This window comes from Podarcis tiliguerta (genome assembly GCF_965153285.1).
Source record: "Podarcis tiliguerta genome assembly, chromosome: 2".
In the NCBI taxonomy this organism is placed as follows: Eukaryota; Metazoa; Chordata; class Lepidosauria; order Squamata; family Lacertidae; genus Podarcis; species Podarcis tiliguerta.
In genome coordinates this window covers 94,350,765-94,368,864 of record NC_139535.1, presented here as the reverse complement: position 1 = coordinate 94,368,864, position 18,100 = coordinate 94,350,765, and the positions used below count along the sequence as shown (strand labels likewise).

The window sequence follows — 18,100 nt, the reverse complement described above, 5'->3', positions numbered from 1 at the left end:
TTGAATAATTGTGACGGTGATGTGTGTGTTTTCCTCCCCCTTTTCTTTCTAGCCTTCCATGCCTATGGAAAACTTGGGAAAATGCTTGTGGAAACCAGGTAACTTTCTTTTTTGCCCCACTCCCCTCTTCAAAATTCCAGTCTTTGAAATTATCTATATATAGTTTAAATTATCAGTTCTGATCCCTTCAAACCTGGTGTTCCATTTATTGTTTTGGACCTTTGGGTTTTTTTCTGGTTCTCTTGGCTAATTCCAGCCTCTCTCTTAGGGAACTTGACAGTATTTGCTCATATTGGTCCAACCTGTAGGACAGGGGTGAAGAATCTTCTTCCCCTCCAGATGTTGCTGAACTTCCAGTTCCCATCATCCCTGAAAATTGGCCAGGCTGGCTGAGGCTGGTGGGAATCGGGAGCCCAACAGCTGGAGGGCCACAAATGTCCCACCACTGTACCTGGGATGGGCATTTCTAAGCACAGATTTCTCTTCTCAAACATCTTCCCGGAATTCTGGATTCGCCATCAATAGGTACTTATTGCCTAAGATCCGGATGACTGCCATAATTATTTAGGCAGAAAAGTGGGAAGGGTGTTGTGCACATTTTAAGCTTTGAGCAAAACGTTGCAGTGCTCCTGTTGGATAAAAGTAATTTAAATCCATCTGAATACGCAATTGGCCATTTCAACAACAACATGGTATGTATACAGACAGCTGTTTCCTCGCATTATTGTGGGCGAGACCCTACAGAATTAGAAGTATCCGTTATAATTTTGCTTCCAACTCCCGCAGATTTTATTAGTTAAGGTGGCTGGAGTAAACGGCTTGGTGTTGCAGTCCCAGCATTTTCAAGCTGGAGGTGATGGGGTCCATTTGCTTTGTTAGGGGGGTTGGGCTGCTCACCCCATTACGAATCACATACGATGACTTGGCTTTTCACACAGGGGAGAGCTGCTCAACTCTCCGGCTTTGGTCTGTGCAGAGACTTGTCCATTATTCAGTAGGCATGGCTTTTTATCCTGCCTGTGATTGTATCCCCTCGGTAGAGCCAGGATGTCACTAGATCATATTAGCAAATTAGCTAACAATAATAATGACACGATGCTGCTGTCATTGTTCAGAGGTCTTTGCTGCATCTAACCAAAACTTTTCTCCTATAAAGATAGATGTTGCTCCACTACATCTTTAGGCTTGGTTTGCCCCAGAGTTTAAGCTGTGGAAGAGAAACCTAGGGAAGCCTTCTGACTTGTCTTCTCCTGCAACTGTGGACGTGTGTCCCTAACGCAGTAAAAAGAGGGGCTCTGCAGATAGATCAGGCTGTAATTTGAGCGCTAGTGGCATCACCAAGTTGCTTTTTATGATGGAGGTTCTCAAAGTGGGAATCCGTTGGCGTGCTGGACAGTCATGTGATCCTGGCTGTCTTCCTTATTCCCAGCTGCTAAACTGCTTTGAGAGGTGACTAAAAATATTCTCAGCGCTTCGTTTGCCATTGCTTTTCTATGTGAGCAATCTCTGTAATTGCTGTGGGGATGTTATACGATCGGAAATGGGAGGGGAAGCGGTCCGTGCTGCTGAGAAAGGGAACAGGGCACGGGTTCCCAGGATGATCACTTAATTAAAACGCCCAACCTCCTCAGGAAGGGGGTGAAGCCCAGCCCACTCTGTGGAGAGTGGGGCTTCTAGCTTGGTTCCTCCCATCCCCGACACTCGCTCACACCCTCTGAAAGTGTGTAAGTGAATAATAGCTCCTTTTAAAGCACATTCCCAAAGTAGAGGTTCCATTCCTGGCTCTGGAAAGGCAGTTAAATTAACATGCATGCACCTGGAGGCTTTAACCTCCTCGAGTTGTATCGCTGCTAAGGTGTCTCCTTTATTAGTGTCTCATAAAGCCGACGCCCCGCACCTCCACTATGGCCCTTCCCGTAGCCTGACATTATTTCATAAAACAGTTGCGTGACATGAAAGCAGCTGCACAAAAGAAAAGCGTGCATGCTTTTTGAAATGTCGACCTGCAAATTCTCCATTCTCTTCCGGTGGAGAAAAGTTTGCCATTATGCACAAAGTGTGAAATGGGACTGTTCGGGCTTCACCTGCGCTACTAATCAAAATGTGCCACGTGAGACTGGTTTTAGGAAGCGTTTAATTTGGAGCTTATGAAAAGTTAGGGAAGCAGCTTCGGCAATGTGCTCTAGACCATGTGCCTTACATGTAAGATCCTCTGTGACTTTGTTGGGTTCTTTAGAGCAATACTCACCATTAGGATCATGCTATATGTGCAGGTAGGTCTGTTTTTACTACGTAGACTGCTAGCAGTAATGTCAGTGCATTCCGAAACATGGCACTATTATGGCTCACTAATAAATTTGGCCCATCTGGAGTCCCATCGTGTCTCAGCGGCTGCTTGTTTCACTTTACAAGCCTAGTTCGCCCCTAGGCTGCCTTTCTTAGACTGCGCCTCTGGTGATAGCAGATGTGGAGGTCTTCGTTTGGATTAGAAGTTGGTGTCAACCATATTTCTGTCGTTTTGTGTTTGCTCACTGCCTGCGTTAAGGAGCATGAAGCTCAGGCACCTGATATACAGAATCAATGCTTCTTCTAAAGCTGTCTTTTTAGTGAGGTGGTGGGAAATTCACAGCAAAGGTGTCTAGGGCATCAGTAGTGGATGATGTTACTGTTCACGGTGTTTGAGTGCTGATCGCATCTGGAATGCAGCCGTTAGCACATACCTGGCATGTAATAAGGGCTGCATTCCAAGGGAACACTCTGCTTTGGAGTGACCTGCCCATTTTTGTGCTCTTGCAGTATGATTGGACTGATGCTAGGAACCTGCATCGCTTTCTACGTTGTTATTGGAGACTTGGGATCCAACTTCTTTGCCCGGTTGTTCGGGCTCCAGGTAAGCTTGCTTCGTATTGACCTTATCACCAGCAATTCAGAACATTTCCCCTTTCCTGTTGTTCTGCGTAAGTTTTTGCTTTTGAATGCATCCTGCCTGCACAGTATTGTTGTGATGCATCCAAGCATCTCTCCAGCCTGCTGTTTTCAAAGTTAGTAGCAAGCGCTGAAGCCACATAGCACTTTGTCCCATAACAGCCTGATCCAAAGCAAACTTAACTCCCACATATAAGTCCAAGGGTCAGCCCCAAATGGATATTCTGCAAGTGTTCGGTTTCCTGCGTGTTTCCTTTAGTTTAGTAGTAAGACTATCTCTTTCTGTTTATATAGTAGCTACACTTATGTTCAGATCCAGAAACATTTATTGCATTAGTCCATGGACTCCAGTAGAATGGACTTAGGTGTTTGCACCCACCCATCCCCATTGTTGTACTGTTTTGATTTTCTCATCTTGTTTGTGAAGTGTTTTGACTTGGTAGTGATGTGAAGCAAGACTAGGCAGAGCTGGACCTGTTACACTGATGCTGTCGACAAAAAACCAGGAGATAGCAATGCTAAAGGACCGTAGGGGAAGTCTGTGGCAGACCTGGGGGATCCAGCACTTTGGAGAACCGAACAATACTTCAGGGCTATAGTGTACGCCTTAGGATGTACCCGGTTTGTTTGTTAATCTCAAAGCTCCAAAAAGGGATACACAACTGGATTGTGAATTCCCTGGCAAACCGGGTCAAGAAAGTGCAAGCACTGATAGCATATCTGCTGTTTGCCTTTTCGACAAAGGAACAGTTGAATTCCCCTTGGGGAAATAGGGACCAGAGAACAATCCCTAGGGGCAGGGGCAGGCCAGAAAAGCTAAATGGACATTCAGTAGTGTTTTGGCACGGTTTTTATCTGCTCCGGCCTGATGTAGTTAATCTCTGATTAAGGAGCCGAGAAGTTTAAAAGATGCGTCATAAGCAAAGCCAAATTAGGTATTAAATATTTCTAGGCATTTCCAAACCTCCCGCTACAATAAATACCAAAAAGCTGCCGGTTAATTTTCTGGGTCAGAATTTCCAAGACTTCCATCTCTTCCTTCATTTCCACACACACACACCCCGCCTCCCCCTTTCTGCAGCAAGGTTAGTTTTCATTTTATTTGCTGGAAGTACATAAAAGATATTCAAATAGGTTGCGTTCGGATTACCATTTAAAACAGCCAACAAGCTTTCGCTTTTAAAACGGGGCTCGCTAAGAGCTTCGTAGAGCAACAGTGGCACCAAGTGACTATGTAAGTTAATCACAGAACGCCCTGTGGGAAGCCGCTTTTCCTAGCAAGCCGGCGTTTCCTTTTCTTTGCTTTCGGAGTGAATCTTAATCTTGGTGTATTGTGGGTGGGGAAGGCATTCAGTCTTTCTGTGTCTTATATTGTGTGTGTATATGTTGTGTTTATGTATGCATGGCTTATATATAATTTGCTGGGCAGCTGCCCCATTCCCCTATAGATCATTTGGATGTTCTCATTGCAACTCTTCCTCATCTTCCAGGTGAGCGGCTGGTTCCGGATTGTCCTGCTCTTCATCATCTCCCTCTGCATCGTGCTCCCGCTGAGTCTCCAGAGGAACATGATGGCTTCCATACAGTCCTTCAGTGCCATGGCTCTGATCTTCTACACGGTGTTTATGTTTGTGGTCAGTATTAATGACTGGGAGGCTTTTGTTTTCCTCCGTGGCTGGTGGTTAATTCATCTTAGGGAAACCGCAATACAAATTTCAAGTTCCACGGTGTCCCAAGCTTTCCTCGTGGGTGGGCTCTCGGAGGACATTCAAATGGATGCCAGGTCTGCCTGTTGGCAGGAGCTCATAGGCTCGGGGTTTCGATTTGAAAGGCTTTCTGTATTTAATGTTACTGGCACTGCTGGGTAGAAGGCGACCATTACCCGTAACAGAGAGGCCGCTTGCTGTCCTATGTGGCCACAGACTTGGGAATGTGTCTTCTATATACTACTTAATGCTACACATTTTTCCAGGGAGATCATGCCACGTCCCCAGCTTCTAGCGATTCAGCACATTTTATATACCACACTGCACTATGGGCTCTTAGGCCACACAGATTGCAGAAGAATCCCTTGATTAATTTCCTCGCTTTCTCTCACAGAGTGTATATTATCAGGGTTCGCTTGTTGAGGGTTTGGCAGGCCCTCATGCCCTGAGCCAGTTGTCAAATTCTCCTGAAACAAGCATTCTGCCTCGGCCTCTATACCCACCTCACATCTAATGGTGGTCCTAGGTTTTTCTCACTTCCCCCCACAAACTTTCCAGCCACAGTGCTTCTATTTGGGAGATAAAAACATGTCTTCTTAGGCCACATTCTAGAAATAGCATATAAAGTTGTGCAAACTCTTTAAGATGCTGAATGAAAGCGGCTAGTTTGGTGGCGAGGTGGGGAGCTTGTGGCCCTCTAGATTCTGCTGGACTCAAGCTTCCATCATTCCCAACCATTGGCCAAACCGGCTGGGACTTATGGGAGCTGGAGTCCCAACTCCATCCGCAAGGCCACTGGTCCCCCATCCCTGGGTACCATGTAACAAAGCTGGTGATGTTCATGTAAAGATGCAAAAATATTCCTGAACTGTTGCAATAAACATAATGCATACACTATGGGTAGGCAAACTAAGGCCCAGGGGCCGGATCTGGCTCAATTGCCTTCTAAAGCTGGCTCACGGATGGTCCATGTTTTTACATAAGTAGAATGTGTCCTTTTATTTAAAATGCATCTCTGGGTTATTTGTGGGGCCTGCCTGGTGTTTTTTACATTTATTCCCCCCCCCAAAAAAAATATAGTCCGGCCCACCACAAGGTCTGAGGGACAGTGGACCGGCCCCCTGCTGAAAAAGTTTGCTGACCCCTAGCATACACCAGTGCTACTTCACATGGTGCTTTACAAAGTTTCGTAAGTGTGCATGCATGAGTGTGTATTTATCTCTATTTACACACATATATCTCACACACATACGGAGAGAGGTCCCTTCCTTCATGGAGCTTACCTTCTGAAACCGTGAAGAAAGACAACCAAAGCAGGGAGAGAGGCCAGGATAACAAGGGGTAAATGTGACAAATACAGATTGTACATACTTAAATTTGGAACTGGAAATGAGGACTAAAGGGGTTAAACAAAAGCCCTTATAGAAAAGAACGATTCCGAAGGAGGAAAGAGAGATGGCACATGTCTCAGGAAGGAGTTCCACACACAGAGGGACAGCTAAGGAGAATAGATGAGTCGTGTTAGAGAGCAGAAGATGTTTTGGAGGCTGAGGATGATAGAGCTGGAGGAGCTGAAGATTACAAGAAGGGTAGGGCAGGAAAGGGGATCCAAAAGATACCATGGGACAAAGCCTCAGAGAACTTTAAAGGTGAGGCCAGGAGTTTGTCCTGAATATGGGAAAGGGATGGGATGTCAGTGAAAAGTTTGAGTAGCGTACAAAGCATCCGTTTGACGGCAGAATCGGTGGAGAGTAAGTCTCAGTTTTTTTGCCACCCTTTCTATGTGTAGTAGACCAGTATAAAGTAAGCAGCACATAAGCGGCACACAAAACACTAAAAAACCATTCTATGTTCTAAATCTTATATTAATAATCCCAAAATTGAGAGAGCTATGTACAAGATGCACTACAGAAGCCAGAGACAGAAAACTTATTCAAATTGTGTCCAAAAGGAAGATTCAGTCTTTAAAGGTTCCTTTAGCCAGGCTCCTGTAGATATTCACAAAGGTAAGTTGGATCAAACGGTGATGTCAGTGATGCTACGCACCAGAGTTAGACAGGGTGCCGGCATTTGTCACCTGTTTTGCCCATGAAGAGTCTCGGGCTTCTTCAGTAAATTCTCTCTCACGGTTTTGATATATTTATAAACGAAGTCCATATGTTACATTTCTTCTTAGATTAAGCTATAATATTTAATTTATTTCTTCAGAAAATTCTCCCGCAAGATTTTGGTATATTTACATACATTCAACCTCACATTCTAAGTTCTTACTTGACTTAAGCATTTATTAATTTACTAAGCAACCCTTTCTGTGTGTGGCACACTGTTAATGTGTGGAACCTTATGAGAACTGTAGTTTGGTCATTCACCTTGTGGGGGGGGGGAGGGCAAGGCCTAAGGAGACGGGGCACAGCGCAAGGCCTCCCCCAGGAAGGAGGCTCACACTCGCAACCAAACGGGATGCCTGGCCCCTTAATCGTTTTCACGGCGCTCGTCTGGTTGTTGCAATCTGGCTTGCCAGACGTTGGTTTGGGTTTGGCGTCTCTGTTGTCTAGATTGTAACCTCTCTTTTCTTTTCCTTGGCTGCAGATCGTGCTCTCCGCTTTCAAGCACGGCCTCTTTGGCGGGCAGTGGCTGCAGCGGGTCAGTTACGCACGCTGGGAGGGCATTTTTCGCTGCATTCCTATCTTTGGCATGTCTTTCGCCTGTCAGTCGTAAGTACCAGCAACTTCAGCTGCTTAGAGATTGCAGGGTGGAACGAGTTTTGTTTAAGGGCAAAGGGTCAGGGTGGCCTGTACGGGATAGATACCATCTGGTCCCCTCGTCTTCATTTTAATCAAAATATTTTACAGCCCACTGAGGTACAGCATCTGACTGGGTTGTGACCCTTTTGTTACCTAGCTGGGAGAAGGGGTTATATTTCACTCTGGAGTCATTGTGCTTAAGAAGCTTCTTGTTCGTAGGAGGCAAATACATCCCCAGTGTAATTTTCCGTTGGCTGTCATGTCTCTTTACTAAGGATGCTACTGACCCCCGTTCTAGATAGGTAACGAGAACTTAAGTGGACATAATTACACCACAGTAGGGCCACCGAAGCCCGCCTAAAATGATTTACGCGTGTGTCTTCATTAGGCATCACAACAATTTCAGCTAAGAATATTTAAGTAAACGGAAACAGATCTTGGGTCAAGTTGACATTGCTGATTATAGGATTCCTGTTGCCCTCTTGGGCTGTGGGCAGGGCTCTGCGCATTCTGTTTGTGCAATACACAAAACAAAGGCTAACCCAGAGTTTTTCTTGAGGCTCTTGGCTTTTATTAAAACAGCAGCAGCAACATGTTTTAAGCCTCTTGCTTTGAGAGAAGAGGGTGGAGACTTTGAGTCACTGACATCTGAAGGCTCAGAAACCTCAATAGTCCAAATGGGATCTCTGTTACGTAATGCAACCCCCTCCTGTGGCTTTCCCTGGGCCCCGTATTCTGTTTCTTCCTGACTGCAAACTCCTTCTCTCCTCTCATGCCCCCCTCCCTCTCTCTCTTTCCACCCCTCTTTTCTTTCTGCTGCGTATCTCAAAGCCCCAAATCTGTCAATAAAAGTTAATCATGGAAGCAAATGCTGAGCATTGGCACAATCTATCCTGGATGGAAAACTTGTGGGGTTTTTTGGTGTAGCACATGCATATCCTTAGTTGTGGGGGTTTGTTGTTGTTGTGACAGATGGAAGCTTTCATCCACAGATGAGTCCCATTTACATTCTGATAGCGTTGTCCTCGCCACCCTCTGATTTGCGGCTTCTCTGAAAAGTGACCCAGCTGAAAACATAGGTGTATGTTCAGCTGGGGACCTGGGATGGGCAGTTAGCATTAGTTTGGCACGGCTGGGCTCTTCACCTCTCCCCCCTGCTTATTATGTCTCTCAGCTAGAACATGCCTCACTCAGTTTTAAGTGTCTCTGCTATAATTGGTGACAGAAGGGTTGATTCATTCTTTTGTAGCTGTACCTAGTTACCACAGCAGGCTTTTCAAAAATCCAAAATTGTCCTCGTTTTTTCTTGTGGCGACCATTCAGTAACCAACCTTCATTTGTTGGGAGTTGGAAACACAGGAAAATTATACGTTCTGGACTAGTATATTCACATATCTATCTAAATATAGATTGCTACACCACCAGTGTGGCAAGCCAAACCGAAAGCTTAAACCTATAATTTTTCCCAAGGGCAAGAATAACACACACTTCTTGGCCCGTATGATGTCACATGCGGATGAATCCCAGAGTAGACAGGCTTGCAGTCACTGACCTCTCAATTCACACTCCCCCCCCTCCTTTTTTTTTTTTTAAGTGACGAGCAATAAGACCTGAGTTCCTTCCCTCTAGAGGCGAAAAAGTAACATGCATCGGAATGCTGGTTGCTATGGCTTGCACAAGCCTACTTTCCTTGTGGTGTTGGCTCTTTCTGGCATTGAGGCTTGTCATTGCCAAATTCAGAGAGAAACGTCTTTGCCCCCCGCGAGCGTGCCATATGGTCTAACAGATTGTGCATGGGGCAGGGAGCCAGGAAGCATAGAAATGTAATATTAGCTCTGCTACAGCCTTCCTATGTTGACCTTAGGCTAGTCTCCCCATCACAACAGCTTGTTTGTAATGTGAACAATGGTGGTGTAACCTTTGAGGCAGGGATTTCACACAGAAGCATGGTGGATCCTTGAGTGAACGTCCCAACCCAGGTGGCCGGCACTATTTTTGGGGGTGAGTCTAACACCACTGTCGTTCCTGGTGCAATGGAAGCCAGCACTGTAAGGAAAGGCGAATCAACCTTATTTCTACTCTCACTTTGACGGGTGTTCACCCATAAATCCGTTCTTCTGTTTCCTCATTAATCGGGAAGACAAAAGAAAAAAGAACTGCACAAAAACGTGCATTCAAATACAGTGGTATCTCGGAAGTTGAATGGAATCCGTTCCAGAAGTCCGTTTGACTTCCAAAATGTTTGGAAACCAAGGCGCAGCTTCTTATTGGCTGCAGGAAGCTCCTGTGGGCAATCGGAACCTGCGGCAGACGTTCGGGTTCCAAAAAACATTTGCAAACCGGAACACTGACTTCTGGGTTTGCGGCATTTGGGAGCCAAAATGTTTGACTCACAAGGTGTTCAAGACCCAAGGTACGACTGTATGTATTTCGATACGTGGTTTAAAGTGATATTCTCTCAAAAATACGCATTTTAAAGCATTGGTTCAGCCAAGAACTATGTCAGAACATCCAGGAAACGTGAAATCTGGTTTATGAGTTCTGATCTGCTGAAGTCCAGGGGGTGTTAGTCAGTTCACACTGGAATTTGCAAATGCCAGATTCCTCAAGCATTCCTATGTAGCATAATGGGTGCTGTGTATTTTTAAACGTTTGCTTTTGAAAGACTCTGAACACCCATCTTGACGATGACCACACTATGCTTCCTTTTCCCTTCTCCAATATGCAGGGCACGTCCCCATTTCCAGCCGAGTAGACTGGTGGATGGCCATCCATCCTCTGTAAGATGAAATGAGACTCAGATACCCTAACTGTGATCAAATACTTCAGCTGCTTGGCCCTTGAGGCCTCTTTTATTTTGCAAGATTGGGCCCTTTTCTCTGAGCTGTGTCGCTTGCTGTCCGTAATGAACCCCCCCCCCCCCCAAATGCTGCAAATGCACCCTTTCTGTTTTCTACATGCAAGGGATTCCCCCCCCCTTTTTTTTTTTTGGTATGGCAGAGATGAAAATCTGTTAACAAAAGAAACAGCTCTCTCTTCATCAAGAAGGAGCTGCTATTTCTCTGTATCAGGTTCTGAAGCTTCTTGTTTGTGTTCTTTCTCTCCTTGTGTTCATCTTGGGAATAGAGAGATAAATGTAAAGGGCATTTGGTCTAAATATCTTCCTTCCGTCTACCCCGAGGAGTGGCGTTTATGTGATTGCAAGTGATGTGAAGAAACCTAAGCCTGTAGCATACAAAGTGTTTTGTCAGACAAAGGCTTCTTCGCCCTGAATGCCTCGATCCTGGCCTGGCCCTCAGGGTGGGCATTTTACCTCAGAAATAAACTCCGCACACATTTAGGGTGTGCTGCTTGCCGTGTGTGCTGGAGTCCCGAGAGTCAGGGAGGCTTGGTGTGTGACGTGCCTTGCTGGTTTAGAGGAGTTTTTACAGCTATATCTGGAAAGCCAAAATGTCTTGGGGATGGTTCATGAAGCAGAGGCAGTAAATGACTTTTGATCCTTCTGACTCCAGAATTACTCTCTTAAAATATATAAGATTTTCAGCTCTAGATGAGACCAAAAGTCCCTTCTAGTTCAGCATTTTGTCAACCAGACAGTAGCCTCTGGAGAGTTTGTATGCAGGGCAAGGTGGTGCTGTTTGTTCTCCAGTACTGAGTGATCGTAAGGTATGCTGCGTCTGGATACAGACGTTCAATTTTTGCCCATTGCTACATTGCTAGTACTTCATAGAATGCTTCCCTACTTCCTGTTGAGCCTCGGATCCAAACTAGATGTGACAAGGGAGATCCATGAACAAGACCTCTTGGGTGTTTTTGTTTGTTTGTTTTTAATTAATAGCATTCATGGAGGACAGGTATTTGAATAGGGGTCATGTTGCTGGTGACAAGTGGTTATAAACCAAGCACTCCCAAACTCGGCCCTCCAGATGTTTTTTGGGACTACAATTCCCACCATCCTTGACCACTGGTCCTATTGGCTAGGAATGATGGGAATTGTAGTCCCAAAACATCTGGAGGGCCGAATTTGGGGGTGCCTGTTATAAACCTTTCAGTCTCTGCTCTTTTTTGCCAACTAAAATCTACCCTCCACTCCCCATAGTGCCACCATTTGTAGCAATGAGCAAAGAGCATTGAGAGGCACAGTTTTGTTTTGTTTTCAATAAAAAATATTGAATTTTGCATTTTAATCTTATTGCAACATGTCAAATCATCAAAATTCCCCCACTTCCCTCAACTTCCTCTTCTGGTCCCATCCCCCCATATTAACTCCCCCTGCTTGCTTTCATATATCTTCATATGGTATCTCTATATTAATTGTTATTGTCTCTTATCCTTCTATTCTCATCTTTATAGTTTTTATACTTATTTTTTGTTAATTGTAAGTGTTTACTCAAACCCTGCTAGTGAGTTCAAATCTTTACATTGTTTCTGTTGTATTTACAGAAACAAAGCAAAGAGCATTGGGAGGCACAGTTTTAATTGGAAATCACATTAATTGGAAAGGTTCAAACTCCCACCTCCCACCCCTTCAGTGCCATGGTCCTGAATCGAATCAGCAGGGCCTGTGGTTGCTGTTGACATCACCTGTTCTTTGGATCTCAGTTTGTTGGGAATGGCAAGGCAGAAGATGCCGCTTATAAGTGGCTTCGTGTTGGAGATCGCAAGAACTTGCCTAAGGTTGGATTTTCACGTGCAACTAACACACCTAACATTGGAGTTCCCCCCTACCTTTGCTGTGCTATTCCCCACTCAATATACAAGCATATGTTCAGGGTTGGTTTTATTGACAAGCAACATTTGCATTGTATATAACAGTGGTGGTAATAAAGGTACAGGGGACGCGGGTGGCGCTGTGGGTTAAAGCCTCAGCACCTAGGGCTTGCCGATCGAAAGGTCGGCAGTTCGAATCCCTGCGGCGGGGTGCGCTCCCGTTGTTCGGTCCCAGCGCCTGCCAACCTAGCAGTTCGAAAGCACTCTCGGGTGCAAGTAGATAAATAGGGACCGCTTACTAGCGGGAAGGTAAACGGCGTTTCCGTGTGCAGCTCTGGCTCGCCAGAGCAGCGTTGTCACGCTGGCCACGTGACCCGGAAGTGTCTTTGGACAGCGCTGGCCCCCGGCCTCTTTGAGTGAGATGGGCGCACAACCCTAGAGTCTGTCAAGACTGGCCCGTACGGGCAGGGGTACCTTTACCTTTTTAATAAAGGTACCCAGATAGATAGCATGACGTTGCCGATTTCGTAAATACTTAAATAGCACTGAACTGTCCAGTCCTCTGAATGATGGAGAGCTAAAAAAATAGATAAATCAGCTGCTAAGCAGAGCTAAGGATTTCCACACCACCACCCTACTTTCTTGCATGGTAGTTTTCATAAGTGCTTCTATCCTAAATGACCTTCCTATCTACTTACCCTCTCAAGGTGTCCCTGTGTGTTCAAGAGCATGTGGTCAGGTCAGGCCCATGCATCCTCTGGCTGCTGCAATAAGCCGTACACCTGATGCTAGGAAAAAGCTTTTCCCTGTGCATAAGCACCCAAGCCCCATGTAATTGGCCCTTCCGCTTTTCTGTGAGTTGAGCTCAAGCATCAGTGCTGAAATACGACAGGCGCAGTGTTTAGTCTTGGTTGTTTAACTTTTCTCTTTGACAATATGATGCTCTAGCTCTCTTCCTGCTCGTTATTCTGTAAACACCGCATTGCTTTAATTATCAGCTCGGGATGCTCCAAGAACAATAATCTGCAGTGTGCTGTCTGGAGCTCTGCCACTGGTGTCTGAGGCAAACAAGCGGTCATTCACGTTGCGACATTTTTATTTTTAAAATATGTGAAATATTTACACTGCACATGTGGCCATGGCAGGCAGGGAGGGAGGGAGCAGGAATATACGGGCACCACTTAAACTTGTGAGTGTTCAGAAACCTCTTGGCGTAAACTGCAGTAGAGAGGCAAGTGCCTTAATTCCACGTGGGGAAGGTGTCAGCAAGCACACTCTACCGGCAAGGGAGAATTTCCTGACATGTTTTAACATTCCCCTGCTTTTCTGCAGCCAGGTCTTGCCAACCTACGACAGTCTGGATGAGCCGTCAGTTAAAATCATGAGTTCCATCTTTGCCTCGTCGCTAAACGTGGTCACTACCTTTTATATTACGGTAAGAAACCTTTAAAAACAACAACAACTCCTCTTTGCTCCATCTCCTTCCTAAAGTAAAAAATATTCCTCTGAGCATGTTTTGTAGAAGTGTAGAAACAACTGTGGGGACATTTTCTGCCACATGCAATGGACATTCTCTGGGGACATTTCCAGAGCAGCAGAGACAGCACTTGGAGTGTGGGGGGGGGGGAAACCCCTTACTCTTATTGAACAGTTAGAAAGATATAGTTTAAACATGATCCATACCTACCAGGGATGCCTCTACAGGTACCAAAAATACTGGGACTGACAACAGTAGAACTTGTTTCATCAGTATCCTGAGATCAGGATGAGCATTACATATCTTCCTCATTTGTCCTTTGCTGCTCTCAGAGTTAGCTCTGGTACGTGCCTGTGAAGGGTCGGGAGGAAGAAGTGGTGATGTGTTCATCACAAGTTAGTCATGGATGGAGAGATGGAGTGACATCTGACATAGAATCATAGAATCATAGAGTTGGAAGAGACCACAAGGGCCATCGAGTCCAACCCCTTGCCAAGCAGGAAACACCATCACAGCACTCCTGACATATGGTTGTCAAGCCTCTGCTTAAAGACCTCCAAAGAAGGAGACTCCACCACACTCCTTGGCAGCAAATTCCCCTGTCGAACAGCTCTTACTGTCAGGAAGTTCTTCCTAATGTTTAGGTGGAATCTTCTTTCTTGTAGTTTGGATCCATTGCTCCGTGTCCGCTTCTCTGGAGCCGCAGAAAACAACCCTTCTCCCTCCTCTATGTGACATCCTTTTATATATTTGAACAAACATCAACACAGCTGAGAGAGAATTGGCTCTATGTACAACTTGGGGTGGGGACATGGGTTAAACCACAGAGCCTAGGACTTGCCGATCAGAAGGTTGGCAGTTCAAATCCCCATGACGGGGTGAGCTCCCGTTGCTCGGTCCCTGCTCCTGCCAACCTAGCAGTTTGAAAGCATGTCAAAGTGCAAGTAGATAAATAGGTACCGCTCTGGCAGGAAGGTAAACGGCGTTTCCGTGCGCTGCTCTGGTTCGCCAGAAGCAGCTTAGTCATGCTGGCCACATGACCCGGAAGTTGTATGCCAGCTCCCTCGGCCGGTAAAGCGAGATGAGCGCCGCAACCCCAGAGTCAGTCATGACTGGACCTAATGGTCAGGGGTCCCTTTACCTTTATAATAATAATAGTTAGAGAACCCCTTTTGGACTTTTTGTGTGAAAAGAAAATGAATTGATTTCAGACATTTCGATCTCAAGATTGAGAAAATATTGCTTAACAGAAAGTAGAACAGTTGGATATTATCCTAGAGTGAATGTTTCAAATAATTTATTTTATTTAACTGACAGACAGAAAATCAGAAGTTAGTTCACTCATTCATTCCTTCTTTCCTTCTATTCTTTCCATTTTTTTTATCTTCCTTCTCTTTTCCCCCTTTTGTTTTCCTTTGTTGTCCCCTGCTCTGGGCTGTTATTGGGGTCCAAGGATTACACACACATGAAAGTGGTGGATTTATGGAAGGATCCTGAGTGAGAGACAGGGAAGGGAGAGACTGGGAGAAGAAAGCAAAGCTCCCAGGTGAGAGAGCATGGAGGGTCCACCACTTTCTGTGTGAGACAAGGGTTAAAAGCTAACTTTGACAGAGGACTCTGCACTTTCTTTTCTCTTTATTTTTTTGTTTTCATTTAGATTAGTTTCTTTAGAGTTGCTCCTTTGCTGAGCTGCAGTCGCTCCTCTCCTCTCAGTATCATCAAGGGAGCCATTAGGGAGCCAGTGTGGTGTAGTGGTTAAGAGCGGTGGACTCGTAATCTGGTGAACCGGGTTCGCTTCCCTGTTCCTCCACATGCAGCTGCTGGGTGACCTTGGACTAGTCACACTTCTCTGAAGTCTCTCAGCCCCACTCACCTCACAGAGTGTTTGTTGTGGGGGAGGAAGGGAAAGGAGAATGTTAGCCGCTTTGAGACTCCTTAGGGTAGTGATAAAGCGGGATATCAAAAACAAAACTCCATCAAACAATTAATACTATTGGTTGGGCTTGGAACATGGGAATTCAATGAACCACACTTGTAACATTATTATTATTATTATTATTATTATTATTATTATTATTAAGATTTTTATCCTGCTCCTCCTTTGTAGAGTAGCCTGAAGTACTTCATTATAAGCTTGTTGGCTGCTAGGAAAACTTGAAGTATGCCATGTCACATAAAATATATCACATAAAAGCCAATTAAATGTAGAGAACATCATGACAAGGGAGAGTTGATGTTTTGGGGTCGGTTACTTCTACTCCCTTGGCTACTATCTTGACTTCCATAGCAGTATTTGGAACAGTCCAAGGTCATTATCTCTACTCATGATGATAAAAATGTGGTCATGGCTTCAAAGTGAGTGTTCGCATTCGAGATGTCAGGGAAAATGTGAAGTTATTGCAATATTGTCACTTTTTGGAAGGCATCCTTACATGTTGTCATAGCCAGGTGCTTGGAATGACTTAATGTCATCCCACTGCTTTGTATCATAGTAGAGGATTTGTTTTACTCTGTCATAAATCCATTCTGCATCTGCTCTTTTCATACCGCATGCAGCTCTGGTCACCCAGCCTTGGGAAAGATACATGGGAATTTGGAAATGTATAGAGAAACCCAACAAAAGTGATGTGAGATCTCGGATTTTTAAAAAAAAAATTAATGAGCCAGAGCTTAAAGAATTTGGACTAATCAGTTGGGAGTGTGGGATAAAGATGTGATTAATTGAAGATAGTCTTCCACTGTCTTGAGGTCAGGCCCAAGGGACGCCCAGTTTTCTGTTCTTTGTGTTGAACAAATGTATGTGACCACTGAAAGTAATTCCCCTTTCCTCCTTGCACAGGTGGGGTTCTTTGGCTATGTGAGCTATATCGGAGACATTGAGGGGAATGTGCTCATGAACTTCCCTTCGAATATAGTGACCGAGATGATCCGTGTAGGGTTCATGATGTCTGTAGCTGTTGGGTTCCCTATGATGATTCTGCCCTGCCGGCAGGCGTTGAATACCCTACTCTTTGAACAGCAGGTAAAGCCCTTGTGGTTCAGTACAGATCCTTGTTCTTGACTTAACTGTGATGTTTCTAGGCTTCCCTCACCTTAAACCAGGAGTGTCCTTACATATTTGCCCTTCTCTGTTGTCTCCCCTCCCCACTTTTATCTTTCACGTGAAAAGAATGAGCAGAACTATTCCCTTCCAGGCTTAGAGGTGGTGGTCACACTTAGTGGCGTTTTGGTCTGATGTCTCCCCATTTCTTCATCACCAGGAACTCTAGCATTGAGCAAGTTTTGCTATGTTTGACTAAAAAGGGGTTATGTTTCTATGGGAAAATAGCATGAAGTAGCTTTCAGGGTAGTCAGGGAGAAATGGTGATACTTGCTGCCTTCCTGAGCATAACTATATTGCCTGTAAAAACAGCCGCAGGCTATTATCCATGTATTTCAGGTGATTGGGTGTCGTAAGGTAGTACATACCCTAAAACATACTGAACTCTATTGTATAGAAAGAAGGTGGTATCAGACCAGCCATCACAATGTGTGACCAAATCCTAGGGTAGGGATGGGGAACTTGTGGTTCTTCAGATGTTGTCAGACTCCGACTCTCCTCATCTCTGGCTGGAACTGATGGGAGTTGGAGTCCAGCAATATCTGAAGGACCACAGGTTCCCCACTCTAGTATAGGGAGAGGAAGTGGCAATTACCTCCTTTTCTGTGCCTTACACCACTTTGTTTCCCAGCCTGCTATACGGAAAGCTGTTCTGACACTTGTGCTACTCTAATGCAGTGTATTAGGTTCCTTGTGTTCTTCTGTATAACAACTGTACATACTACTGGGGGGCGGAATACACATGATGTAACTAGCAAAGTAGAATTATTTCTGCAGGTGGATCTTGGCCACAGGAACTATTTTATGACTGCTAGTTCAAATATCTGCATATTGGTTTGAAGTCTAAAAGTCACCTCCTGTGATCCACTGTTTTGGAGAACAACCCGCTTCCAGGCCATGAAAAACTTTTACACACATTTAAAGTTGGTTATGAGAGCTGTGATAGGCATATAAAGACAAAATCAAAATCCAACCTACAGCATTTGAACAGGAGACACCGAGTTATTTGGGAGTGATAAGAGTTTATAACATCTGTAGCTGGCTTTTGGAGACTGACAAGGAGTCAAATGACTTGTTGCATACATTAGGGGATAAAGTTTAGATAGACAGATGGAAATAAATGATGGGAATGCTCCATGGTTAAAGTCACTATATAAAACAACATCTGCCACTGCCAGAGAGCGGTCATATAAATGGTATTTGACAGTGATGAAATTATCTCTGATAAACCCTAATCTTTCTCCTATATGTGGAAAGTGTGTGGTGTGGAAGGTGAAGGTACATACATCCATATGTAGTGGGATTGCCCCCAGGTACACGTGTTTTGGAAGCTGGTATGCTGGGAGATAAGTCGGATTGCTGGTCTTGGAATATCTTCATCTCCAACTTTGGTTCTGTTAAATATGGTTTTTGGATAGAAATTTAGATCATGATCATA

The 18,100-nt window shown here is 44.9% G+C and overlaps 1 protein-coding gene across 2 annotated transcripts in view; it reads left to right on the top strand.

Annotated features, from left to right (window-relative positions):
- The window catches only part of SLC38A10 (solute carrier family 38 member 10), an 80,272-nt gene that overhangs the window by 16,761 nt on the left and 45,411 nt on the right, over positions 1–18,100 (top strand). For both annotated transcript variants that reach the window (XM_083427355.1, XM_083427354.1), the window contains exons 3-8: positions 53–98; positions 2,797–2,890; positions 4,416–4,559; positions 7,221–7,345; positions 13,418–13,520; positions 16,402–16,584. In XM_083427355.1, coding sequence (XP_083283481.1) covers positions 53–98; positions 2,797–2,890; positions 4,416–4,559; positions 7,221–7,345; positions 13,418–13,520; positions 16,402–16,584 — 695 coding nt within the window. The remainder of the gene's footprint in view (positions 1–52; positions 99–2,796; positions 2,891–4,415; positions 4,560–7,220; positions 7,346–13,417; positions 13,521–16,401; positions 16,585–18,100) is intronic.